General features: G+C 36.9%; 1 protein-coding gene across 2 annotated transcripts; it reads right to left on the reverse strand.

Annotated features, from left to right (window-relative positions):
* Positions 1–1,988: 1,988 nt before the first annotated feature.
* On the reverse strand, positions 1,989–20,048 carry LOC103710135 (protein ROS1C-like). 2 transcript variants are annotated; one of them, XM_008795755.3, is made up of 19 exons: positions 19,915–20,048; positions 19,294–19,760; positions 16,873–19,137; positions 15,972–16,062; positions 14,304–15,825; positions 13,362–13,441; positions 12,377–12,461; positions 12,203–12,294; positions 12,020–12,088; positions 11,752–11,788; positions 11,537–11,619; positions 10,519–10,956; positions 10,290–10,326; positions 10,139–10,196; positions 9,911–10,050; positions 7,009–7,074; positions 6,755–6,869; positions 6,633–6,671; positions 1,989–2,476 (listed from the first exon to the last, which is right to left on the reverse strand). In XM_008795755.3, the coding sequence occupies exons 2-19, from the start codon at positions 19,748–19,750 to the stop codon at positions 2,349–2,351; spliced, it is 5,802 nt and encodes a 1,933-aa protein (XP_008793977.3). In that variant the 5' UTR covers positions 19,751–19,760; positions 19,915–20,048; the 3' UTR covers positions 1,989–2,348. The 2 variants fall into 2 exon arrangements, with proteins under 2 accessions (XP_008793977.3, XP_038985790.1); XM_039129862.1 differs by lacking the exons at positions 1,989–2,476; positions 6,633–6,671; positions 6,755–6,869; ... (5 more) ...; positions 11,537–11,619; positions 11,752–11,788 and adding an exon at positions 11,800–11,854.
* Between the last annotated feature and the right edge of the window lie 6,992 nt (positions 20,049–27,040).

The following is a 27,040-nucleotide window of genomic DNA, read 5'->3' on the forward strand; positions in this document are numbered from 1 at the left end:
CTGCACTCAACCAATTGTTTAACATGAAGTGAACCAGATTGCATCAGAATGCATAGTTGCTGTGACAAATAGACAATAACTAGCAATCCCATTGCAGTGAATTGTACCTGCTTGTATAGAGTTGCTTTTTTTTGCATGATTCAGCTACCAAATCATTGGATCCCCAACTTCTTTTTTTTGAAGGATCTGCCAAGCAAGATCCCCTTACACTACCGGTAGGTGGTTAAGAGCGGCCCTCATCCTAGAGAAATTATAACCTACATTGAGAGCACAAAAAAAAAAAAAAAAAAAAAAAAAAAAGAAAAGAAAAGAAAAGAAAAGAAAAAGAGGGGGGGGGGGGGGGGGGGGGGGGGGGGGGGGGGGTGACAATGGAAATCAAATAGGGCGCTCGTTTTGGCGGGAATAAAAGGTTATAACTAGCGATAGGGTTCGGAAGCGAACTAATTCGATCCTGCTCCTTCCTATTTTGGCAATGGCCCCCTCTTTTCTCCATGAAACATCCCACACTCCCTCCATCTCTTCCCTCCCGTTCTCTATTTCCAAATATTCGGGTCTCTCTTGCCCCAAATGTGCCATAGGAGCAAGCTGGTCTTCGCCCCCGAGAGTCTGCTGGTCCACAAAGATAAGTCTCTTCTTCCAAAACCCAGGTCCCAATTATTTCATTCTGCTTCTCTATTTCTTTTCTTGAATGGTGTATGCTATTGTATTGCGTAGAATATTATAGATTTAAGCATTTCTTTAAACAATGGCATTTTAGTTTAATAGCCAGAAAGTATCAGCTGGGCCTGTAAAATTGTTTCTGATCTGTAGGTTGAGCTTCGGCAATTATAGATAGATTGGGATCATTTTTTTTTTATTCACTGTTTTTCCATAAACTATCCAAAGTATGATCCAATGTTTTGATGAAAATTTATTGCTGCATCCAAATTGACCTGCCCTAAGGCCTGGTTGGATGTGTGGATGAACTTTCCATAAATTACCTTCTCAAATAGCTAAACATGAAGAGAGTCATAGTGATGGGAAAGATTGATACCACCGGAGAAGCCCCAGATTGCACAATCCCTGAAACTTGGGATATTAGATTGTTTTTCAAGTGATCTCCTGCATTTCAATTTCCTTTTCATAGGTGATTTCCTGTATTTCTCTGGGTTTCCTAGATTGGAAGACTCTCTCTTCTGCCAATTACTTCAACAGGCCCTTATTACTAACTTGTCACGATCACATGGTGCCTCTGCAATTGTTTTAGGGCCCGTTTGGTTCGCGGGAAGTATTTTCCATTTTACGAATATGATTCCTGGGAAGCAGATTCCTAGGAAGAGAATGTCTCGGAAAGTACTTTTGGCATGTTTGATTGACCATAGAAAAATGACAAATTTCCAAAGTGCTTATGTTTGGTTGACTATCCACTTTCCTAGGAAAGTTATGTATAATTCTTATTATTTTCTTAATAAAAATTAGATCTTTAATGTCTTTTTAATGCTTCTTTAATGCTGAAGGGCTTTTTTGGAAAAAAATAAAAATAGAGTGATTTTCGCCTCATGAGAAAGTAACTTTTCCATATTTCTCATGGAAAAGACTTTTCCATGAAATGTGGCAATCATATTCCCATGGGAATACAACTTTTCCGTCTCTCTTCTTTGAAAACTCCAATCAAACAAAAGATATCTCATTAATTTTCCGTTGACCACATTTTCCTCCCTTCTTTTCTCGCGAACCAAACGAGCCCTTAATGCTTTATTCATTCCACAGAACTTAAGAAAGACATATTCTTTCTTCAAGATCCAGAGCATTGCAGATTTCATGGCAATTTTCCTTGCTTAGCATAGATTTGACACCTTTAGTATTTTAGTTCTTAAAGTTCTCAAAAATAGGCGACTTCTGAAGTTCATAAAATAGTGGATTTCTCAGTTGCAATTGTATAAATTTTATCATCTCCAATGCTTAAAATTTTTGAGAAATGAAAGAGATCGAGTTTTTGGTCATACGGCATCAAACATAATTGGAATTAAACTACATTCCTCTGTCAAGAAGTTCTGGTGGAAACCGCCGAATGGGCCAATTCCTCTCGGATGCTACATATTGTACAGAGCAAATTGATTGGAACTTCTCAGTTTCTGAAATAACCACCCTCTCTCACTAGTTTACACCATGCCTTCAGTTTCCAACACGAATGATCCTTTTCTAGAATGCAATGAAATAATAAGCATGTTAAAGATTACACTAGTTTTCTGAATGAGCGCCATGTGAAGCCATCTGGTTGGCTTCTCTTATAGAGGTGCCATATAAGAATATCCTGGTCAATGATCCATTCTTTGAAAGGGCTGTTCACCTGCCATCTTTTGCTTAACCTACTTCTTTGCTTCCTTGACCGGTGTCTTCTTGTTCTTCGGTGCTCTGCTTGCCGGGAAGTGAAGTCTTGCACTAAGTGGCCTTGGAGCCCTTGTTTCTCGTTCAAACCCTCTCACACAAATATTTCCTGCAAGACAATTTATTTTTGCCGAAGGAAGCATGAGCAAGAGATAGAGAGGTTAAAATAACACTACCCACAATCCCCTGGCTCAAAGCTAGAGCATTAAATGCTGTTCAGATCTAGTGCATTATATTGTTACTATAAGTCACTTATATGAAATTGAGTTGAAAAAAGATTGACAATAGGATGTGATGTTCTGACTAAGTATCGCCTCTCAGAGATTTGGACCAGCTTTCTAGTACAATCTGGCATTTCAGCCTAGCTTATCCAAGCTAACCTTTGTGAAGCTGCTGCTGCCAGTGGTTCACTACTTTGTATTGGCTTTAAATATAGGGGACTGACTCAATGCTATATATGTAAGCATTTGTTCTTTTTTACAATTTTCAAATAGACTTGTCTTGGTCAATGGGACACAATATTGGTCGTGTGTGTGCATGCGCAAACATGATGGAATTTACATTTAATTGTGAAAGGTACGTACAATTAATGTATTCTATGATAAGCACAAAAGTTACGGTCGCCGGTATTATCGAGTATTAGTTAGATCCATTTACATTCTGAATCTGTTACTGGACGAAAACCAATTAGATCAAAATATTGTAATGACTGTATGAGCCAAACAGGGATTTCAATTTTTGCATGTACACCGAAACACCCACGTATTTACTTGAAACTATTAAAAAAATTACAATTGCATAAAAATTATGTGCAAGCATGATAGTTACTCTCTGGGTTCTGATATAAGTGAAATCATTGTGCTGGCAAGCTAGACTCATCATATATCATTTTTAATTGAAGCATCATAAATCAGTTATGGCCAAGGTTTGCTATACCAATACCGCACCTCATACCGGTGCCACACTAGCATAGTATCGGTACGGTAGGTACGGAGTTTTTTTTGGTGTACCGAGGGTCGGTAGGCCACCGGTACCGGTACCGGTACTGAACTAGTACGGTACGGTACGCTTAGTATCGTCCGGTACGGTACGGTATGACAAACTGTCATATATGGTGGACATAACCTGCATATAGTGAATTATCATTTAGAGAATTTTCTCCTAATCTAGCAGGCTTGAACACCAATCTCTGCAGATAGGACCTAGAGGTTGAGATTATTTTTAGCTTATGCTGTAAATCTACTATGGTTGAAGTAATGAAAATTCAAATAAAAAAACTTGAATCATATCAACCAAGGCTCGCCGTACTGGTCGGTACTATACTATACCGGACGTATCGTACCGTATCAGTATCGAACTGGTATATAGTCTCGTACTATACCGACATGCGGTAAGCTTTGCTGTCCTGTACCGTATCGCGTACTGACACTGTAATAGAATAGTATGGGTACGGGGTCTGGAACCGAGACGGCGAACCTTAATATTAGCAATTCAAATTGTGTTTTTATGATGCAGGAACATGAGCCCAAGCATAGGGTGTGTGTGGAGATTGAGTCCCCTCCATGGTTATGCATCGAATCACATTGGGATCTAAAAGTTTCAGCACCAGAACACATTGGGTCCAAGATTTCCAGCAACCATGATGCAGTGTATGTATGAGTCAAGTTACAACGAGTCCATAAGTCGAGTCACATAGAGTCCATGAGTCGTTTAAAAGAGTTCTAGCTAATTTGGACTCTTAGTCAAGTGTCAATTAAAAAATCCTAGCTGATTTGGACTCTTAGTCATGTAAAGATTCCAAGTTGATTAGGAGTCTTGAATTAAGGAGTTTGGGTTCGACATTGGGTGTGCCTAATGTTAGATTGAGTCCATATGTTGGGCATGTCAAGTCCCCTTTGAGTCCAAGTGTCCAACGCCCAAAATCAGATTGAGTCCATGGTGTTGGAAGAGTCCTAGATTGGTTGGAGTTTAGTCCATTTTGTTCTTGTGGCATGTGGGAGGAATCCTAGCCGACTTGGACTCTAGTCAATGCACCATGGAGAGTCTAAAGTCGAGTGGGAGTCCTTTCTTGCTATTTGATTTAGTCAATAGTTTGATTTAAAAGACTCCATGTCAAGTAGGAGTCTTAGTTCAAGTAGGAGTCCTAGTTCAAGTAGGAGTCCTTGTTAAAGGAGTTCTTAAAAATTCAGATTGTAAGAGTCCAACTTATCCCAACCTCCTACCCTATATAAAGGAGAGGTTGAAGAATAAAATTCAAATTAGTGTTTTGAAGAAAAATTGAGTGCTATGTGAGAGGAGAGAATCCTTTCTTCCTTGGTGCAACGCCAAGAAGGGCTGAAGAAGGATAGGTGAGACGCCATCCAACTCTTCCCGCCAATTATTGGATTGAGTGAGAGTGAAACTCTCTCATTCATTTCATAGTTATCCTAATTTTCCTTCACGCCATCCTTTACCCACGTCCATTTAGAGTCCTAAACCCTTTAGGACTCCACATCCTCATCCATGCCAACAACCATCACGCCCAAACCCAACCAATATCAGCCGCCACAACAAGCACAAATCTCCCAATTTCAGCCACCAATCATTAAATCCAATTGAACCCATTAGCCATCTTCTTCCAACATCTTCTTCCTTTCCCATCCACAAGAACCCTAGCCGCCATTGAAGAAGAAAAAAAAAAAGAAGAGAGATCAGCCACCCTCCCAAAATCCAGCAACCTTTCCACCCATCTGCGTCAATTGGTATCAGAGTATTCCTTTCCCATTTTCATCACATTTCACATCCCTTTCCCTTTCAATCCGCAGCCACAATCCAGAGAAAAAAATATAATCACGCCCACCATCCCTATAATCATCCTTCCCATTCCCGCACCCGTCCGCGTGTGCTGTCATTTTATTTGATTCCAAGTTGACAACATGGTCTAGAGTTAGGCAACTGAACATGCTTAGAGGAGATTAAGGGTCAATGTGCGATTCTCCTTACAGATGGATTCACTAAATGGAGATTTCAAGGTTAGAAACTACTATAGGTATTCATTAGAGAAGTATGGGCTTAAAAATAAGAAGTATAAAAAAAGAGAGGGTATGATAGATATCAGGCTTATTACCAGAGTTTGAAAGACCAAAATCATGGCACCAACTATAAGACATAAGTATAATAACCTAATACTGAAAATACATATCTGAAATGTATCAACTTCTGCTTTAATTTGATATCAATGACAGCTAATTTATTCCTATCAGTGTTCTGAAAGAAACATAAGTAGACATGGAACATGGTAGAAGATATCTACTAATAGTGCCTTTGCCCCATTGTTCTGCCTTTTAATATTTATACATTTTGAAGACACTAGTTTATCTGTTGCCTAAAACAAGACATACCTTATGATCTGTTAAGGCTCTAAACCTAATAATGGGGTTGACTTTCATGGAAAATCACCTGCATCTCGTACTTCACATACTTCTTTTTACAAGCATTCAAAAAGGGTTTTTTGGTACTAATTCTGCTAAATTGATCTTCCACTCTATTTTGATGCCATCTATTTCATTAAAGTTATTGCTTCCACAGTTTGCCAGATGAAGGAAGACAACCAAAGTCATTTTGCAGTATTAATTTGTCTGTCTCTCTTAGATATTTGAGTCATTTCTGACAATTCTTTAAATGACTCAGTTTGTAACAAACTACATCCCTATTTACCACTTAAAACTCCTGTTTAATGTGAGTGCTTGGGCCTCTATCACAACTTCAGGGGCAAGAATGGTGCCTATAATAGCTCATGAAAACATGTCAAATCTCCCCAAGATTGTTATTGTAGTTTTGATTGTTTAAATCCCACAATATAATGCATTCTTGAGTCATTTTACATATCAGCCTAGTTGTTTAATAATAAGGAGTTTTGGTCCTCATAATATCTTATAATTAGCAAAAAACAATGTTACCAGCAGAAACAACATACAATCATGTAAGTAGTTCTGTGGATCTAGCAGAGCATAGCCTTCTTCAATTTTCTTTTTCTTTTCTTTTTTTTAAAAGCTCTTATTTGATCGAGTTTGAGTCTTAATTAAAGCTTGACACTTATTTGTAAAATTTTAGTGGTCAAAGAAAGAAAATGCTGTCATTCAGTATTTGTAGCCTTAAACTTCATTATCATCTTAATTTCAAGTATATGTCTTGTAACTTTTCTTACCAAGAACCCAAATTCAATTTGAAACAAAAGCATTCATTACAGAAAGTTATTAGTGAAAAGTGTACTTATAATTTCATACCTCTCTTGAAGCATTGCTGTATCTCTTCTGTTGTTAGACCTAACACAGATAAATAGATTGATGTCACAATATTGTCTATCACAATAACTTTTTTTTTAAATACAAGTGTGCCAATTCACTACCTCTAAATATTGATGTTACAGATGTTCCAAAGTAAACAGTCTGCCTTGGCAGGTTCCATATCCACTTCCTAGGAACATGAATAGGGGAAATACTAGTCTCATGATCTGCAAATACCTGCACATTATTACATTTGTTATAATAGGCTAATAAAATGGAAAAATATGGAGTATTAGTCTGGGTTGCTTTGCCCTCCTCAACTGCAATGTCTTATTGTAACAGTAAATTATAATGAGAAAACAAAAACTGCAGTTACCTCATTTTTCTGAAAATAAGTGCCATTGAGCGGAAATCTTCCTCTCATTGCAGTTCGACATGGTATCTGTTCATGGTGAGGTTTTAATCAGTAATAAACATGTGAATTCATGCTCCTTAATAACCAGTTTTAATTCATGGACAAAAGTCATGTATGTCTTTTTCCTAGTTGATAACCCTCATATCTTTAAGTTCCAACAAGATTCCATGTCTCTGTATCCATAAGCATTGCCCAAATCTGAACTCTTGGCAGAATCCTGTAGAGGACTGCATGTTAATAAAAATTCCATGACACTGGTTACTTTAAGCTTACTCAATATCTAATCTAAACATCATTATGTATCTTAGTTTTTGAGCATTGACTACTGCTTTTAAGTCCATACTCACACATCACAGGAACTTGATTGATAAGATTCCTTATCATATATATATCATTGCAATGCAAGGTACGCCATCTCAGTACTGGATCCTATACCAATGCCACACTAACACAGTGTCGGTATGGTACAGTATTTTTTTGTCTACCGAGTGTCGGTACGCCACCTCTATTGGGTACTGATACCAAACCGGTATGGTACGGTACCGTCCAATTTGGGCCGGTACAGTGTACCATGTTGCAATGTATGCTGTGGTGCTTTGAGCATGGCTTCCAACTACTGACTCAGCCTACTCTTAATTCTCTCTCCTTATATTGTCCAAAACAACATTACTGTTTCTCTTAACCTGCTATTTCTTAACAAAAGCAAAATCTCCACACTTGATCACTTACTACCATTTGGAACCATACTAAGTCCTGATCTGCTTGTGAATTGTTCAGGTGTGGACATTGTCCTCAAGTCCTAAGGGTAAGCTCACCCACTCTTGTTTCTATTTAAGCTAACTTATCACATATTATTTAAAACATGCCTTCCTATCTGCATAACATTCATAGTCAAATGATACATGCCCAAATCAAAACATCTTATGAGCCTGTCCTTATTCCAATCTAGACCCTTGTTCATAGGGAGGTGTAGAAATAGCCTTAGTGAGGAGAGGTACATATTAGGCCAATAGGTTCTGGTATAATCAAGCGGCTGCAAGTACAGAGAGAAGGAATGACGAAGTGATTCTCGCAAAAAAAAAAGAAAAAAGAATAAGAAATGTTTAGAAAGTGGATGCAGATACAAGTATCTGAGATTCCAAAATGGATGTGCCAGCTAAATGGAAGCTTTCTGCTACTAACGTTTCACTTACCCACAGAATTCCTTCATGTACATTTGTACACCAAATGTCTTTTGTTGTAGAGCTATTATCTAGACCAGATGAACATATCATCTAACATTATCTCCCCTCTCATACTAAGCCCTACACTAACTTTAACTTTTTGAGAACAAGAAGCCTCTGGAGTAGAGTTAACTCTCCGATATTTATGTAAGAAATCATCCCACAAAACACCCATCCTTGCAAGCTCAGGCTTAAATCTTACACTAATTTTTTCACATCTCATAAAATCCCTTCCTCTAATCTTGCTTATTATAATTTACTCCATAACACGTGGAAAGATGACAATTATTCTCCACCTACTTTTTCTCTATGAGATGAAAGAGAACAAAGAAGAGAAAGAATAACATGCAGACAATTGCTAACTACCAAAGTATTATTTACCTTAATAATTTTCTTACCCTTAAATAAAGAACTTCACCCACCTACTCATGTCACATGACTCCCTCTCAAATGTAAAAACCTTAATGCTGTACTTCAAATCATTCATCAATCATTGAATTTCTTTCTCAAATTAAAGGAAACAATAAACCCGTTCAACAAGCAAATTCCTATAAAATCCTTATTTTTAAAGAAAGAAGGACCTATTTCAAACCTGGTCATATTACATGATCAAAATGCCACTAGAAAAGTTGTTATTCCTTTCTCCAATATATTCATGCCACTCCACCTAAGATAAAATGATCAATATACTCTTCCAACTATAAATAAAATCGACAAGTTCTTGACTCTTTGAAGAAGAAGAACAAGGGGAGTTAATCCTTGTATTAAATTTAGTTCGGGCATTCTTTACTTATGATCTGGGTTTAACTGCACCATTGTTTTTTTTTTTTGAAATAGCTCGTCAATCCATCACATATGGTTCAAATATCTCAAAACATCTAGCACTCCTATTTGTTAATTCATGAACACCCACATCTTACACCATGACATTTTGTTAACAATCCTATGCTACTAGAGAATCCTAATTCCTGAGCTCCAACTTTCACCTTAGGATAGAACCCCTAGTATATCCTCTAGAAAAGACTAGAACAGTTCCATTAATGTTTGATTCCTAAAATCAAAAAATAACAGGGAAACACTAGAACTCACAAAATTGTTCGAGAAATATAGAATCTTGTAAAGTTCTAAGACCCCCAGAGATTATGAAATCCTACAGAAAACCATAACTTTCATATAGATGGAGATCATTGACTGCCTATAATGTTAACTTTAATAAATTCACTATACTAGAGGCTTGCTTTTGTACCTTATAACAACATACTGAAGGAAGGATTTCCCCAAAGGATATATGCAGAAGCATGATATTGCTGCCAGAACACGCCCTACTCAAATTCACCTTCTCCACAACTGTTATCTTTGTACTAATATTCCTGACTCAGTTCTCACTCTTTGCCTTTTCCATATTTGTGGGAGCTGCTATTTGAGCCTGTGTTATCTACATGACATATAGTAGTTCTTATTTAGCCAATTTTATTAGGGACTTGGTTGCCTAATAACTTAAGGTTTCACCGGGGGGCCTTATCTTTGGTTAAGCATCACAGTCTCCTTCCTAGATTGTCGGTTCTCTATGATCATCCATTGTTTCTTTGTTGCTTGAGCTATTTGCATATGTTGTATGAATGGTAAATTATAAGCATTACCAAAATTGTGCCTCTGATTGTTTGAGCCTGTTCTTCTTGTCTACAACTGCAAGCAAAGCATGTCTTATTGTCACACAGTTCACCTGTGTCTTGAGAGTTGCAACATGTTTCTGGTGGCTCAGTTGATACTGCAGTTTCACCTATTATTTAACATTGGTCATAAACAGCTAGTCAGATACAGTGTACAAGCATAATACTGTTGTACATTAGGATACTAACATTACTTGCCTGGAGTCCATATAGTGAGGAGGTAGGGATATTGATCGTCAGGCTGTCTTTGTTCGAGCTGTAATTCATTCAGGAGATAGAAGAATTAGAAAAGAAGTTCACAACCATGTAAAGGGAAGAAAAAAGTTGTCATTTTATTGACATGACTAACCCCTTCCAATATAGGGTGTGAATCTGGAATAACATATCTGCAACCAGGCACAAAATGTAATTAGCTCACATTATTCTGCAACTGGGACTATACTACTGATTCCTAAATCAAACACTTCATTGCCTTTTAGGGATAAAATGATGCTTTCTCTCTCTCTCACACGCACAAACATACATAATGGCTATGTCCTCTAAGCTTCTATGCTAGCGAGGAAGTTATAGGTACATACACTTGATGCTCTGTTCGGAGGCGGCTCACATTCTTTAGCTTAGGCATAGGGATTGAAGCAGCCTTTTCAGTGATAGCCACTATAGCCTTACTCATGTCACCTTCTTGGTCCTCTATCCTATAATCTTGTATATAATTCTGCAAGTTCCTTTTGAACTCCTCAAAGTTGAGCTTGATTGTAGGAATTACATCAGGATCTTCATAAAATACATCATCAATGTCTGTTTCAAGATTTTCCATATGTGCTGGTTCTGGACTTGCTGGCTCCTCGATGATAGGCTCACAATTATTAGCAGTAACCCCTTGTGAGAAATTGCTTGCCTCAGGTTGAAGTAGGAGTGCTGGATTAGAAATGTGAATATTGTCATTTCTGAAGGCAAGGGGAGTTGTTGAGCTCACTATGTTTTTTTCCTCTGGTCCTGGGAGTGCAAGTCTTGCACTGCATCAGTGATAGTCACATTATGACATTATTTTAAAATACGTACCTAAGACATTCATATATGAAGTTGATGTTTCAACTTGTAAGCATGATAGGAATGTAAAACAAAGTGTTATAATCGTGAGCCTTTTGGAGCTTTAACATATATTGATTTCAATTGCCAAGTGATCTATCCATTCCAATCATATTCCAAGGGTCAGTAAAAGATTCAGGTGGTCTATGGACCAAATAATCTCCACGAATCATTTATAAAGTCGCAAACAAACTGAAAATAATGAATCATCAACTCAATTGTTTCCTCAATATCTCCAGAATGGTTTGCAATTTCTTGCCTTGATTTTTTTTTTTTTTTTTAAGAATTATGATCTTCTGAAAATGATTAAAAATAATCTCATTTAACTTGATAATAATCTTGTATTTGCCTATGAAATCTCCAACTTTATTTGTATAACTTGCTCTTGAATATGCACAGGCATTCAAATAATGAATCAGATGTGTTCATCTTCATGATTGTTCATGCAATCATCCACCACTGATGGTATTATACCAGTATGGATCTATTAGAATTTAAGAAACTTACCTTGCAAAGGCACTTGCAAAGTGTTTGCATTCTCCTCTCATTGGGCATGCATTACAATTTGGCTTGCTTTTTGTACAGAATACCTGCATGATACTCAATGCACTCGCATCAGGTTGCCTATTTGAACTATTAATTTGTATATTCATGTTCTCTCAAAATAATTTGCATATTCATGTAAATATGATTCTGTTTACTATATCATCTCAAGGGCATACCTTTCCAAAAGTAATCATTTGATAGTGTAGCTCATACCTGCATAATCATGTATATGGTGTGATTATGAAAGCTTTTTAGTAATCATGTATATGTAGCTCATACCTGCATAATCCTTTTTAGTAATGCATTTCGTATTGAATAGGTAAAACATATATGAAAGCTTGTCATACTTTAAAAGCAAAAAAAGGATCATTATCTGCATTGTGTTCCACTAAAGTAACATCTATAAAATGTGCGAATTATTTGGATTAGATTTAAAGATTTTACAGTGTTTCTTGATCAAGTTTACACAGCCGGGGCCAAAGGAACTTCTGAATTGTTGCCATCATAGGATACCTTTGATAAGACAGGAAAGGAAGCATTAGAATGTTTTGTCATGAACTAGCTGTTTTACATATTCAACATAAGTATATAAAAAGAATTGGCAACCATAGATGTAAACACACTTACAGTTCTAGAAGATGCAACTGAAGGGACTCAGGAAGGGGTTGAAGTGGTACCCATCCCAACCTTACACATATGCGACCAACATTTGTGTCAACCTGATCAGCAAATAGAGTTGCATGTTAACTTCTAGTTTCTAAAAGGTTTGCAATAGAGCAATTTCTTGAACAAATGGCTTACTGGGAAAGCTAGATGATGAAGTGCCAAAAGGCGAATACATTCAACGCTTTTCAGTCCTAATCCTCGTATGCTTAGGAGGTAATCCCTGTAAGCATCACAGTACTTAAGTTAGTTTCAAGTCATAAATATTTTTGATCCAGATCAGCAAGCCTCAACCTATGCAATATTTTGATTCTATGAATCCTACTACAACAACCTTTCTTCAAGGTTACATCTTCTATCAGAGGGACCTTCTCTCTTGTCTGATACAAATCCAAATCCCTCCCTGACAGAATGTTAGTTATACTAAGAGAGCCTAATCACTTCTCTTTTCCACCCTGGTAATAATTTTTCTTTGCGTTGTTTTCCTAGCATAAAAAGGAACTTTGGTTATTTTAAATTTGTAAGGACCCTTGTGGGTGTGTGTTTTGTCCCACATCAGCTATACACTGGGTAGATGTTGAATCCTTGTATAGGGTCAAGAAACCCAAATAATACTTTTCGGCTAGCTTTTCAGATGAGTTCCTAGAATGTTACAAATGGTATTAGAGTGGACCCGGCCCATGCACTATGTGGACTAAGGGACACTGTAGCATGGGCCCATTTGGGCTGACCATATATTGATTACGTTGTTTGTGATTGGATTTGTGGTACTTGTGAATGGATTTAGGTCTTAAACAGGAAGAGTATATGAGCACTTGTGTGGTTGTGTTTAATCCTATATTGGTTATGTACTAGGTATATCTTGAATATTTATACAAGGCCAAAGAACTCAAATAATACCATCCAACTAGCCTTTTGGATGAGGTCCTAGGTTGCTACAAAATTATTTTTTCAAACTTTTTCTCCTAGAAATTATGAAATCAGATAGATCTACTAAACAAATGCACTTGCAGGAAAAATAGTTCATGAATGTCTTGTCTGTTCCAGTGGAAACCCAAGCAACATTTTCATATGTAAAAGCGAAAAAAGTAATCCCAGAATTTAACTATATACTTGGTCTTACTTTGCTTTGTCTGGTGGAATATCCCTTAGCCATTCAAGGTCGATGCTTCCATGATCTTTAACCAAACGGTTAAGGAAATCCTGAGATAACATCAGTGGACTGTGATTAGAAACAGTAATAGTTTTGTATGATATGCATGAGGTGCTTGGTACATAAAGAAACTACTGAAACAATTTAGTTTAATTATTTCCATTAATTGCATTAATGAATAGCACTAAACAATTTCTTACCACAAGGAGCATATTCTCATGCTCCGTTGAGCCTTCTTGAATTATTGTTAGTTCTAAATTTTTGATTTAGGTGTACGAATATAATGTCAACATCTAAAATTCTATATCATGAATTAATTTTAATTACATTACAGTAGAACTATGCGCTGATATCAAGTAAAAGAGATGGTTAGTTATATAATGTTAAGCTAGGAAAGATCCATCTTTACAACAGCTTGAAAGGTCCCTTTTTTTAATTTTCATATTTTTCGAAAGGGGCCAGTGTCATGGTGAGTTTGAAATTGATGTTTTGAACTTCTTGTTGACTGCCATCATTTGGAGAGTAAGAAGCCTTATTTGATGGTTCTTATAAAATCTTTTGCAAGAGCAAGTGATGTGATAATAAAATACCAAACAAACCCACCAATAATGATATTTACTTGAATCCCCAGTGACCTGGTCATTCAGTGTATGGCTGCCAAGGGGTTTAAGATACTAAAGTAAAACCTACAACTGTGTGCATGACATACAGACAAAAAAAAGTGAAGTTGATTTTGGTTGTTCATAAATGAAGCTAGTGTTTCTTCAACATCATATGAGTATATGATCAAATTGTTATTATTGTTGCTTTTGTTGTTATGCTTATTGTTATTGTTATTACTTTCTTACATAACATGTGCCTGTCCATCATGTCCCAATAATGGCATCAGATAACTAGCATTTATAATTGTACCTTAATTCGCCCAGCCAGAACATTGTTCATTCCTCGCTCACGAATGGCTTCAGAAATTTCATTTACATCTGCACACCTAACTGCTTCCCAGTCCAGTGAGTCCATTCTCTCACTGCTTCTCTCTCTCTGATAACCATTGCAATATGCCTGTCTTCGCAAGCTATCCCAGTCAAAAGTCTCTGGCCTTTCAGTCTCAACTTTTGCCTTCTTTGCTCTTAATGTGCTTTTGGCTGTTTCTGTTGGAACATTTTGGGAACTGCAAACTTCATCTTTTGAATTAGATTCAACTGTCTTGGCAGCCCCTAAAGTTTCCCTTTCATTATTACATGAGTTCAAACATGTTTGATGCTCCTGGATGTATGGTATTTGAGCTTGATCATCAAATACATGTTGAGCATTTTCATTTGGGAAATCTTCCTGCTGAACGTTAACTCTATCTTGATTTTCCCTTGAGCAAGTTGGTGATTGCAAGGAATATCTGCTTATGCATGCACATGAATCAACTGCTTCTGTTATTTTAGAGAGCAATGCTGATTGCTCGCCTGCAGAATTAGTTGTATTTTCTGATGAAAGGTTACAGTGTTTGATGTTATTAGTCTTGATGGTCTCAGAGGCAGTAAATAGCAAGTTTGAAATGTTTTCTTCTCTTACAACATTGATATTCTCCATGCCCACTGACCTGAAATTCAAGTTGTCAGAAGGAGAAGTTGCAGAAGGAACAGAAGGCACACCACTTGTATTATGTTCTGAACATTTGAGATGGCAGTCAGGTGCATAACTAATTGATCTGCAAGCACTTTTGAGATTATTTAACCCATAAGTAGTCTTTGCAATATTTTCACCCCCTTCATGTGCCTCCTTATTATATTCACTACAATTTTCTTCTGACAGAACTCTGTCATTGCCATGCTTGTCCATTTCCTGTTTTTGGGTAGTATCTGCCATGCACACATTCTCCTCAAGTAATGCAGTATTCCCCAGACCATTCGATGTACTTCCATTGAATAAATTGGCTCCAGAGTATAACCCCGAAGTTGATCCTACTAGATCAGTTGTCTGAATTAGGTAGTCTAAAGAGATTCCAGGTGAAGTAACAGAGTTTTGAGATGAAACTACGTCCTCGAGGGACTGTCTATCTTCTGATTCTGTGCTTCCTGTTACTGCAACCAAGGTGTCTATTCTGTAGTGTGGTGTTCCAAAACCTATCTCTGGCTCTCTTACGTGGATGTCCAAACCTATAACTTTTGAATCATCTACCTTGTTACCTCTAGTATTGCATCTTATTGATTCATTAGTGCTACCCATTTCACTTTCTTTCACATTATTTTCAGCATCACGGATCTCCACAGGACCCTGGTCGCACACATCCGGACAGAACCCTTTTTCTTGACAATTGGCAGCATCAGAAGCAAGATTGCTTCCATCTTGCTTTTCTGTTCTGTTCATATTTTCTGCATTGGGATCTGCATTGTTACTCCTTGTCCGAAGAGGAAATCTTGCAGCAAGGGCTATGAAGGCAGAGCTGTGAAAGACAATTACATTAGTTGGGAATTAATAAACACCTTTGAAGAGAAAAAGCTACTTCCAGGTGAAGAAAAATTAGCCTGGTGACACTCTGAAGACTGACTTCTGTTAAACAGAATTGCTACTTGACTAGCTTAAAATTACCTCGAAAGATGGTCTGAAACATTCTGAGTAAGAAATACGCCTACCACAGAATCAACTACCGATCCTTTCCATGGAGAGAAGCATCTTTCCCCTAAAAGGAAGAAAAAATAATTTGTAAATGCAGACATTTTTCAACTTTTTTGCAGAAGTGGGTAGGAACATTAGATGAATAGATAATGTTTGTGTATGATCTATATATGCATAAATCTCTGTTATTGAACTCATAGAACTCTCTGATTCATTACCTTATATGTTAAGCAAAACTTCCTTTTTGTTTGATGGGTGAAGATTTTGTCTCCTAGCCAAGTTGCTGCTAGAATTATTTTTTTTTTTTTTATGTTTCATCACCTTTGTTAACACTTCGGTTTCTTTGATGAAATTTTGTTAGGAAAAGTCAAAATAGAAATAAGTTCTTACTACATTTTTATGTAATGTTCATAGTATGCGTTTATGGTTTAACAATTCAGAGAAAAACAAAACATTTCATGGAACAGCCTTTATCCTTGTTCATTTTCCAGATGTTAAGATATGCAATTTCGCTGTCTCCATGATTTGTTTTTAGTCATATAAGCATGATACATCATGATTTAGCATTAGGAAAAAAAAACACTGATAAAAAACTAAATTAAGTTAGCCATTGGATTGCAGTTAAAACAAAGTATCATTATTCAGTGAGATACATCATATGTCCTGCTTTTCTTTATTCCAATTATGAATTATCTTCTTCAATGCAAGGTACCTGAGGCAAAATAAACAGGAATGGTATACCTAGTATGCCACTAGGAAGGACTACCTATTTAACATCTCTTTCCTTTCTTTATATGTCAATGCACCATGATCAATACGGTATCTAAATTGATAACTTGACAAAGTCAATAGTTAGAGACATTGTGAATGGTACCTTGGACAAGACGCATGCGTGCAATGAACAAATCCACACGGCCATGAAAAACTCGCCTTTCTTCTTCCCACCGTTTCTCTTTATCCTCATCTGATCCTTCAACTTCATCACTGCATTCCTTCCCCATCAAAAGCTTCCATACCCTATGTGTCTCATCATCCAATTCAACCTTAGCCCGTGCACGCTGTTTCTTGCTGGTATCAAAGGGCCTCTCAAATGGAACAATCATACTGCCACCATAAGGAACAAGAGCATTTTGTGGTTCAGCTGCACTGTGCACCTGCCCCGCATCTATGTCCAGTTCCTGTACCTTCCAAATAACATCATTCATATTAATTATGTATGGAACAATTGCTTGAGACATTGGGCACGTGTAGGGCGGTTCTTGAACATGGTTGCTAATCGGGTATTGTTGTACGGGAATGATTTGAAGATGATGCAAATTCTTTTCTTGAAAATCTTCTCTTGATGCAGTTGATCCAACAGATTTTTGCTCCAGAGAACTGTAAATGCATGGCTCAACCTTACTTTCATGATCCGCATTTAAGGACATGATCTTGACAAGATGAGCTTGTGCCTTTCTTGTGCGCTTTTTTCTTTTCATCCTCATACAGCTGTCTGCAAACAAGGCTTCAATGCATGCTTCAGGTGGCTTTTCAGGAGTTGGCAATAGTTGATTGCAGTCTATGATGGTAGCAGTAGAAGTTAATTTACGGGCTCGGACTGGTATCTTTGATCTCTTCTTTGTCGGTCTTTTGGTAGGGCCAAATGTCAATGTGCACTCTGGAGATTGTGTTTTATCTGATATCAGTGACTTTTGTGCATCTGCAGATGCAAACTCTTTGGAACAATGTTGCATAAATTGAGGATATTCAAAATCCAGCTTCTCTGTCCTCATCCTTTTATGCATCTTTTGGGAGTATGAACTGTGGCTGCTTGTTTCATCACATCTGCTAGCCTGATTTATCTCCTTACTGGCCTGCATGAAGTGGGCATCTCTTGAAAGTGTCCAACCGGTTTGAGAACTATCAAGATGACTGTAGTCACGTTTTGTTCCTGCCTTGTCATTGTCCTCTATTAAAATTGAATCTGCCTGTCCATTTCGATTTACCTGCTTCTTGGCCAGTTTCAGTTTTGGTTGTAGACCACAAATGGGGTTACTCACAATATTTGCATTACCAGTAAAATGCTTCAAAGTTTCTTTGGATGGTCCCCTTTTAGAAGACTGAGGTGGCGAGTTTGGAATTTTTGGCAATATTGTGTAGCCTTGCAGCATTTGGTTTAGTGAATGATGGAGATCAAATACCATACAACCTGGTGAATTTTCCACCACCACTTCCATTCCTTGGCTGAGCTTTGGCATTGATCTACTTCTGGAGCTAGTAGGAGTGCATCTAGGTCTCCCTCTACGCCGAGGTTGTGCATTGGACATTGTTGATTCTAGGTTTACATTTGCTGCTCCACCTTCAGATTCAAAATTCAACCTCCGCTTGACTGGTTTGATTCCATTTACAACACGCGGATCAGCACTTGTTCCTTCTGCACTTGATATGTCATCATTTTCTCTTTTAGTATGTGGGGGTGTGTCTGAAGAATTTAGGCTTTTCTTCTTCTGGACATAACTCCTCTTACTGGTCTGATTTTCATGTTTCCTGACTTGCATGGGGGTAACAGGCTTTGGAGTTACCGGCCGCGGGGTTTTTGCTGGCTTTCCCTCTTGAAAAACCTTTGGCATGTATCTTTTCCTTCTTGTCTTCTGCCTTCGTGTGCTTTTCGAGCTTAATCCTTGATCATTCCTATGCTCATCCTTTCCAGATTCCAATTGTTGAGAAGGAGCCGACCATGTTTGTGTATGCCGTTCGACTCCCTGTTGTGTACAAGAGCCTTGCTTGGTTCCAGTTGTTGGCATTGAGGAATTGCAGTTTGAGCGTTGATCACGTAGCTCCTGATTATTTTCCCCAATAATTGACTCTTGACCAACCAAATTAATCACCTGTGGAGGAATACAATCTTGCACTCTCTTATCTGGGGTTACAGGTGCTAAAAATTTTAAGGAAACATTGTTGTTATTCTCCTCTACTGAGGATTGCAGTGCTTCGGTCTCCAGGTTGCTCTCCTTACTGTTTAACTCAACGAAACCATCCAGTTCACCATGTGCAGAACCTTGTATTTCTTTACCCTTGGCTGGTGCCATTGGTATGCTCATGCATGCTGCTTCCGCTGGCAGGAAATTAAGATTTGGAAGAAATGGAGCAGAAAGACCATCTGCATCGATGCAATTAAATAATAAGGTACCTTGATTCAAGATCATCCACAATCTATTCCAATGATAAACTGCGAAGAATAAAACATGAATATGTATGCTATGTGTGGTTAAAACCAATTGAAATTATCTGTAAAACATAGAGAAAAAGAACTCACTCTGAGGATATTTAGCATCCTTGTCAGAGAAACTTGAAATCATCAAGACTTTCCCATTTACCAGAAAGTGATTCGGCGAGAAGGATAGCTTATTGTCAGGACCTATCTGAGCAAACGCTCCGAAGGGTATTTGTGAAAAACCTGCCGTTGGATTGATCACGGGTATTGTGTGCGCACTGGCATTGTAACTGTGAACAGAAGCTGTGGAACATGAAGTAGCAGACGTTGAGCTATAGAGTTCTGGAATGCCGAAACCTCTTGAACCGGAGCTCGAACTTCCTCCACCGGCGGGAGGGACACTGCCTAGTTCAGGAGAGATTGAATTGCGGGCAGGAATCCCCTGGCCATTGTCTGAGATGAGGGTCTTTTTCTCAGAGAAAGGCGTAGGCAGAACCCAGGGGCCCTGCTTCTCCAAATCTTGCTGCCGTTGATGCTGATCTTCTCCACTACCATCCATCCCAAAGCAACTTCAACACAAAAAAAAAAAAAAAAAAAATCAGCAGAAAAATCAAATCTTCACGAATGTTTTCTGGAACTGAATCTTGCTCTATCGCTACGATCTCTTTCAGTTATTCCACATGATAAACGGAGGAGACGAAACAAAAAACAAAGCAATCTAACCTCTGGAAGAAGAGCTCTCTCGCTGTACCATGGAAAGGAGAAAAAATAAAAACAAAAACTGCCTCTCAGAGGCAGGAAGGGAAGAGGAGAGGAAGCGTCCAACGAGAGGAAGAAGAGTTCTGCTGGCACTCAGCTTTTTAACTTAAAATATAAAATAAATAATAAATAATTTACAAATATTATGGTTTTGGGTAGAGACTGATATCAACCGTAATCTTTAGAGAAAGAAAGGAAAGCGGTTTTACAGTTGCAGTAGAAGACGAGGCAACGGAGCCTACTGTTCGAGTTTGGAGGGGAGTGAAATACCTACCCAGGTGGAACCGACCGCATGGGCTTTTGGTGACACTTGTCACGTGCGACCAGAACCCGCCGTTTGTTTCCTCCGTTAAAGGCGTCCGTTTCCGGGCCGCTCAACAAACCGGCCCCACCCACAGCTTGGCTCGGACTTTAACGCTCCCTGGTTTTGCTGCTCACGTTTTGCACTTTCTTTCTTCTTTGTGATTTTTGGAGATTGCTGGAGTGAAAAACTGTGGATGCAATCCTGGCCGTTGAATTCCGTGACTTCCCCAACGTTTTAGAGGACGCCGGTGGGGTGCAAATCTACCGAGGCTTCAGATTTAAGTTGGTAGATAATACAAGATGAGTTAATTTAAAATTTTATTCATGAAAAAATTAATGTTATCTAAATGTAATTTATTAATATTTAGTATTTTGTGTTTGGACTCCCTGTTTCAAAAATCATACGTTAAATGGTTTCCCATGAACAAGTTTAAACTTAATTAGCAAAAAAAAACAAGTTTAAACTTTATCCGCAGGAAACATTAAATTTAAAATTTTAAAATTCCATAAAAATAATTTATCAAAATTTGGTGTTTTGTGTTTGGGCTCTCTATTTCAAAAATTATCCATTGGACAGTTTCCCCGCGAAAAGTTTAAACACTATTTACAAAAATAACTTTAGAATTGTCCCATGGAATAAGGATTTATCTTTTCTTGCATGCCGCTACTACTATTGGATCACCCACTGCTCATTCGTGATTTATGCATATGGAAGAATAGAGTTTTTAATACTTTAATATCTATGCAGTGAGTGATTCAATAGTGGCATGAAGAAAGATAAATCTTTCTTTAGCACTTTGACGATAAAATCTTATATGTATTTTTTTTTTGAGTGAGATACTGGATTATTATAAATGATATTAGAGTGGATCAACCCATGTGTCTATTTAGACTAGGAGTATTCTTGTGATTAGATTTTAATAAATTTGGATCCTTAGTCTACCGAGGATATCCGAATTTAATCAAAAACAGTAAGTGAGGATTCTTATGGATAAATTCTGTGTACTTTTATCTCTATGCAAGTAAGAATTTTTTTTTTATTGCATATAAAATTGTACATGTAGGTACGTTTGTAAAAAAAAATTAATTATTTAATTTTCTGTCTATACGTTAAAAAACTATATCCTCCGAAATGAAGTTATTTAGTTTGACCTTTCTGATTATAACATAATTTTTATTCATTACACTAGTTTTTAGATTTTAATAAAAGAATAAATAATTTTATTTTAAAATAATGTTTTCAATTTAGACGCCTATGGGACTTGTATCGGAACTTTGTCTGTTAGTGGATAAGATCATAACTTTAACGCCGAGCGAAATGTCACCACCAATTACGTTTGGCTGCTCAACTAATTCCATTTTACCTGTCGTCCGTTAGGATCCCGACTAGGCTTCATAGAATCTCGTTAGAGTGATTGATACGACAGATGAGCTGCCGCTTCATGGGATCAGAATCGTATCTTTCGCGAGAAAAAAAAAGGAATTCATCTTCCTAGGCTCCAATCCAGCGTTGGACCATCCATTTGTTGCATTCAGATATGTGCGTACTGATGAATGATAAGAGTTCGGAGAGCTTTCACAGCTGTGCATGGGTGACAACCGTGAATTCGCGCCAAAAAAAGTTATTCCTTCTTTCGCGTCAAAGATGCAGCCCTTATTTGTGTTCATGTTATCTAATTCTACGAAAGTAATGGAGTTTATTGCTTCTTGAAAGGAAAATCGGTATATATAGAATAATTTATTGAAATTTAGTGTTTTGTGGTCGTACATGTTGTTTGAACATGCAAATATAATATAATTAAATATACAAACGTACGGAAAAGTACGCTAAAATATTAAATTTTGGAGTTACGTACCTGCAAAGTCCTGTGTAACTTCTTATAACACAGTAGGTTATTTGTCTTGCTAGTATCATATCATATATTTCAATCCCACACCACTCTCTCAATTTTATTTATTATAGTTTATTTATCTACTAACTAAAAATATTTAAAATATTATCTACAATTTTTTAGTATAACAGTTTAGAAAATCCAATCAGAAGCATGAGATCATAATTAAACACAAAACTTGCATAATTAGGCAAAGGGATTCATTGACAAGGATCAGAATTAATAAAACAGCACATTACTGGCTTTATTTTCTTCTTACTAATATTTAATTTACTTCGCATGATATTATAAATGATAATGATATCAATCTAAACAGACTTTGTTTTATGAATATGTAATTACAAATAAAAGTTTTGATTATCATAATTATTATTGATCCAAAAGATTTATTTTTGATGATATAAAATATTTAAGTAAAAAGTTTACTAATAATATTTTTGAAGTGCGCACAAATGCTCATAGGAAGTCAATATAATCTCAATTCAAAATACTCCAATTGGAAAAGATATAAGTCAAATTTATGAAGTTCTGTATAAGACAAGTTGACTCTAAAGAATCATGAGTCAACTCCTGCTAAGCAAGAGTCGACCTCAACACAAGTCAAGTCGACCTTAGAATGGTTGTAGACCAAAGAAAAAACGTTGTGAAACCAGTCTTTTCGGGAGTCGACCCTAGATTTCAAAAAATGAGCGCATTAAAAATAAGCGCATTCTCAAGTCAACCCGTGAAGAAGAATAGTCGACCCAGAACCCCGTAGTCGACCTTAGAAAGCCATAGGACAAAAATAGAAAACAACTATTTTCAAACATTTTAGGAGTCGACCCCATGACTTCAACAGTAAACCTTAGGATCTTAGGAATTGACCCTAGGAATTTAGGAGTCGACTCCAAGATTTCAAAAATCGACCCTAAGATTTCAAGAGTCGACCATCGGATTCAAGAATCAACACCAACACTTCAGGAGTTGACCTCTCTACGTATGACAGCTTCAATGGCTAATTTTTCTGCAAGCACAGAATGTACAAAGTAGCTTCTGATAGATATTTCTCCTCTTCAATGGTTAGAAATGGCTCTCCAACAACTTTTCAACCTATAAAAGCTTCCAAATTGTATTTGAGAAGTAGTAGATCAAGGAGATTGAGTGTATGAGTGTTGATCAAATTATGTTTGATCCCCTATTTGATTTTGATGAGCCCAAAGAACTTGAGTATATTTTTTGTTGTACTAATATTTTTATGTGAATGTTTCAGAAGAAAATACATAAAAACTTAAGAGGAATTCATTAGAAAAAGGTTCAAAGGAATTAAGATAAGTTAAACACTTAAAATGAACTTAAGTTGCAATTGGATAGTCCATGAGACGTCTCCCACTGTGGACGAGATGTCTCTAGCATTTAGAAAAAGAACTGGCACATCCTCGATTGACTCATGACTGAGACGAGTCGACTCCAACTGTAAGATAGAAGAATATCTTAAACGAGCCAGTGCGCGAGACGTCTCCAGCTGAGCGCAAGCCGTCTCCAAGAATAGTACTTTTCTATGAAGCAGAACGCGAGATGTCTTCCGACATACGCGAGCCGTCTCTCTCAGAAAAGACATAAGATTATTTTCAATGAAGGAGAGTGCGAAATATCTCCCGACATACATGAGCCATCTCTCTCAGCAAAGACAGAAGATCGTTTTCAACGAGCCAGAGGATGAGTCGACTCTAGACTGCTGCGAGCCATCTTCCAATAGAAAGATAGAAACCCGCTTTCAACAAGATAAAGTGCGAGTCGACTCCAGACTATGCGCAAGCCGACTCCCACAAACATTGACAGAAGGCAACTTTTGAAGAGCCCGATAGCGAGCCGACTCCCGACAAGTGCGAGACGTCTTCTACCTCAAGCGAGCCATCTCTTAGAAAATCCGAGTTGACTCCAAAACTGCTGGGACTTCAATAGCTATATTGTCAGAAATTTAGAAATGGTAGAACGGCTCTTTTCCTCCTCTAATGGCTATTTTTATAGAAAATAGGCTATAAGAAGGCACTCTTAACCGTTCTTCAACAACAAGTGAATTAGCATTAAAGTGCATTAAAAGAGAAGAACAATCTTTGAGCTTTTGAATGAGATTTCAAGTCAAAAGAGAAGAAGAGCTTCTAAGAGAGATCTTTGCGTTCTTCTCAACTTTCAAGCTGTGTGATCCTCAAGCTTTTCAAGCCATCTGAGGAGGATCAAGAGAGAAAGAAGCCAAGCTCTTTAGCTGCCTTCATTCCAGGCTTTTTTTTCTCATTTCACAATTTATAATTGCTATATCTACTTAGTAAAAAGCATGTACTTTGTCTTGAAATTCTTTCCATATCTTGTAACTTGATTCAATCGGAGGATTGAATCAAGGGGTTAAGGCCTTGTCCAAGCCCGTGAATTGGACTAGATCAACCAAGGTTATTTAAGGTTTGGTTTTAAGTTGGTGATCTAGGAAAAACCAACTGGGTTCGTTATGATCCGGTAAAACAACGAGTTGGGTTGTGAACTCGCATAACAACCGGACTGTAATTTGAGGATTATAATAAAATCCCAAGTGAAACTTGGAGAGTGGACGTAGGAGAAAGAGTTAGCTTCGAACCACTATAAAACCTTATGTGTTTGTGTTGTGAATTTTGTCTTTCTTCTTTATTGCATTTCCATTATTGCTTAAGCTTAAAATCCAGACAGCTAGAAAAAGAATAGCATAATTTTGAAAGATCCAATTCACCCCCTCCTCTTGGGTTGTTTTCTGAGCAACAAGTGGTATCAGAGCAGGTGCTTTAGTTTTATTTGATTGACCTAACCGTCAAGAGCAAAAGATTAGATGGCAACCCCCTTTGAATCTTCTCTAGCTGAAGGCCAATCCACCAATAGACCCACTTTGTTCAATGGAACAAATTATACCTATTGGAAAGCAAGAATGAGAATTTTCATTCAAGCACAAGATTATAATATTTGGAACGTAATTATAAATGGACCACACATTCCCATGTACATAATAGATAGTGTAGTCATATCCAAATTTGAGAGAGATTGGATTGACAATGATATAAAGTTAGCACAATTAAATGCTAAAGCTATGAATGTATTATATTGTGCTTTAGATGCAAATGAATTCAATAGGATCTCTATTTGTATTTTTGCTAAAAAAATATGGGATAGACTTGAGGTTACCCATGAGGGTACCAATCAAGTAAAAAAAATCTAAAATAAACATGCTGGTACATAAATATGAATTATTTAAGATGGAACCCTGAATCTATTATTGTCATGTTTACAAGATTCACTGACATAATCAATGGTTTGAAAAGTTTGGGAATACTAACAGTAAACTTATTAGAAAGATCCTTCGGTCTCTACCTCGGTCATGGGAAGCCAAAGTGATTGCGATTTAAGAGGCCAAAGATCTCAACACACTTCCACTAGAAGAGCTTCTTGGATCCCTAATGACATATGAGCTAACCATGAAGCAACACAATGAGGATGAGACCCAAAGAAAGAAGGCTATAGCCTTGAAGCCCACTACTCAAAAGAAATATGAAGACAATAGTGAGGAAGAAGAAGAAGAAGAAGATGATGATGTGGCACTCCTAGCAAAAAAATTTAATAAATTTATAAGGAGAAGGAAGACACTTCAAGAGAAATTTCTTGGTTAGAGGAGAATCAGAAGAAAAAAAAGAAGAAAAGAAACCTATGATATGCTATGAGTGTAAGAAACCTGGACATTTCAAGCATGAGTGTCCTCTACTAAAGAAAATATTTAAGAAGAAGAAGATGGCATTTGTAGCAACATGGAGTGATAGTGATGAGACATCATCCGAAGATGAACCTCAATAAATGGCTAACCTTTGTCTCATGGCACATGAAAATGAGGTAACATCTGAACCCTTTTTGAACTTTACTTTTGAAGAATTATATGATGCTTTCCATGAACTAATTGATGATTATAGAAAAATTGGAATGAAAAACAAAGAACTAAAAGCTGTAAATCAAACTTTTGTTGATCATTCTGAAAAATTTGATAAGAAAAAAGTATGTTTAATCAATGAAACTCAAAAGCTAAAATATGAAAAACTGACCTTAGCAAAATAGAAAGAAGACTTGAATAATAAAAACCAAAAGCTAAAGAAAGAAGTAGATAAATACAAACCTATTGTAGAAAAGTTCACTTATAGCTCAAAAAAATAAGAAATAATTTTGAACAATCAAAGAGTTGTTTTTAACAAAGCAGGTTTAGATTATAAGCCAAATAACAAACAGAAGCTTCTTAAAAACTTTTTTGTTAAAGCAACTGAAACTAAACCTAAAGAAGTTACATGCTTTTGTTGTGGTAGACCTGGATATAATTCTTATGTTTGCAATCACAAAAAAATACCTAAAGATAACAAAGTAAAAAAAGTTTGGGTTTCAAAAAAAACCATCTATACTAACCATGAAGGACCCAAGAAAGCTTGGATACCTAAAAATGTCTGATCTATGTTTATAGGTATGTCTTGCGGCCAAGAAAACTAAAAGGAGCCAGTATCTTGATAGTGGCTTCTTAAGACATATGACGGGTGACAAAGATCAATCTTCACCTTTGAAGTAAAAGAAGAAGTAGTGACTTTTGGTAATAATAGCTAAGATCGTATTATCGGTATTGGTAAAATTCAAATCACTCCCTCTATCTTGATAGATAATGTATTATATGTAAAAGGTTTAAAGCACAATCTTATTAGTATTAGTCAATTGTGTGATAAAAATTTTAAGATTTTTTTTTTGAAGCATCTCTTTGCATTGTAACTAACTTTATAGACAATGACATCATCTTTATAGGATATAGACATGGCAATATATATATATGATAAATCTAGATGATCTTACTATGAGTAGTCATTGACTATCTCGGT

Source organism: Phoenix dactylifera, chromosome 9 (assembly GCF_009389715.1).
Source record: "Phoenix dactylifera cultivar Barhee BC4 chromosome 9, palm_55x_up_171113_PBpolish2nd_filt_p, whole genome shotgun sequence".
Classification (NCBI taxonomy): domain Eukaryota; kingdom Viridiplantae; phylum Streptophyta; class Magnoliopsida; order Arecales; family Arecaceae; genus Phoenix; species Phoenix dactylifera.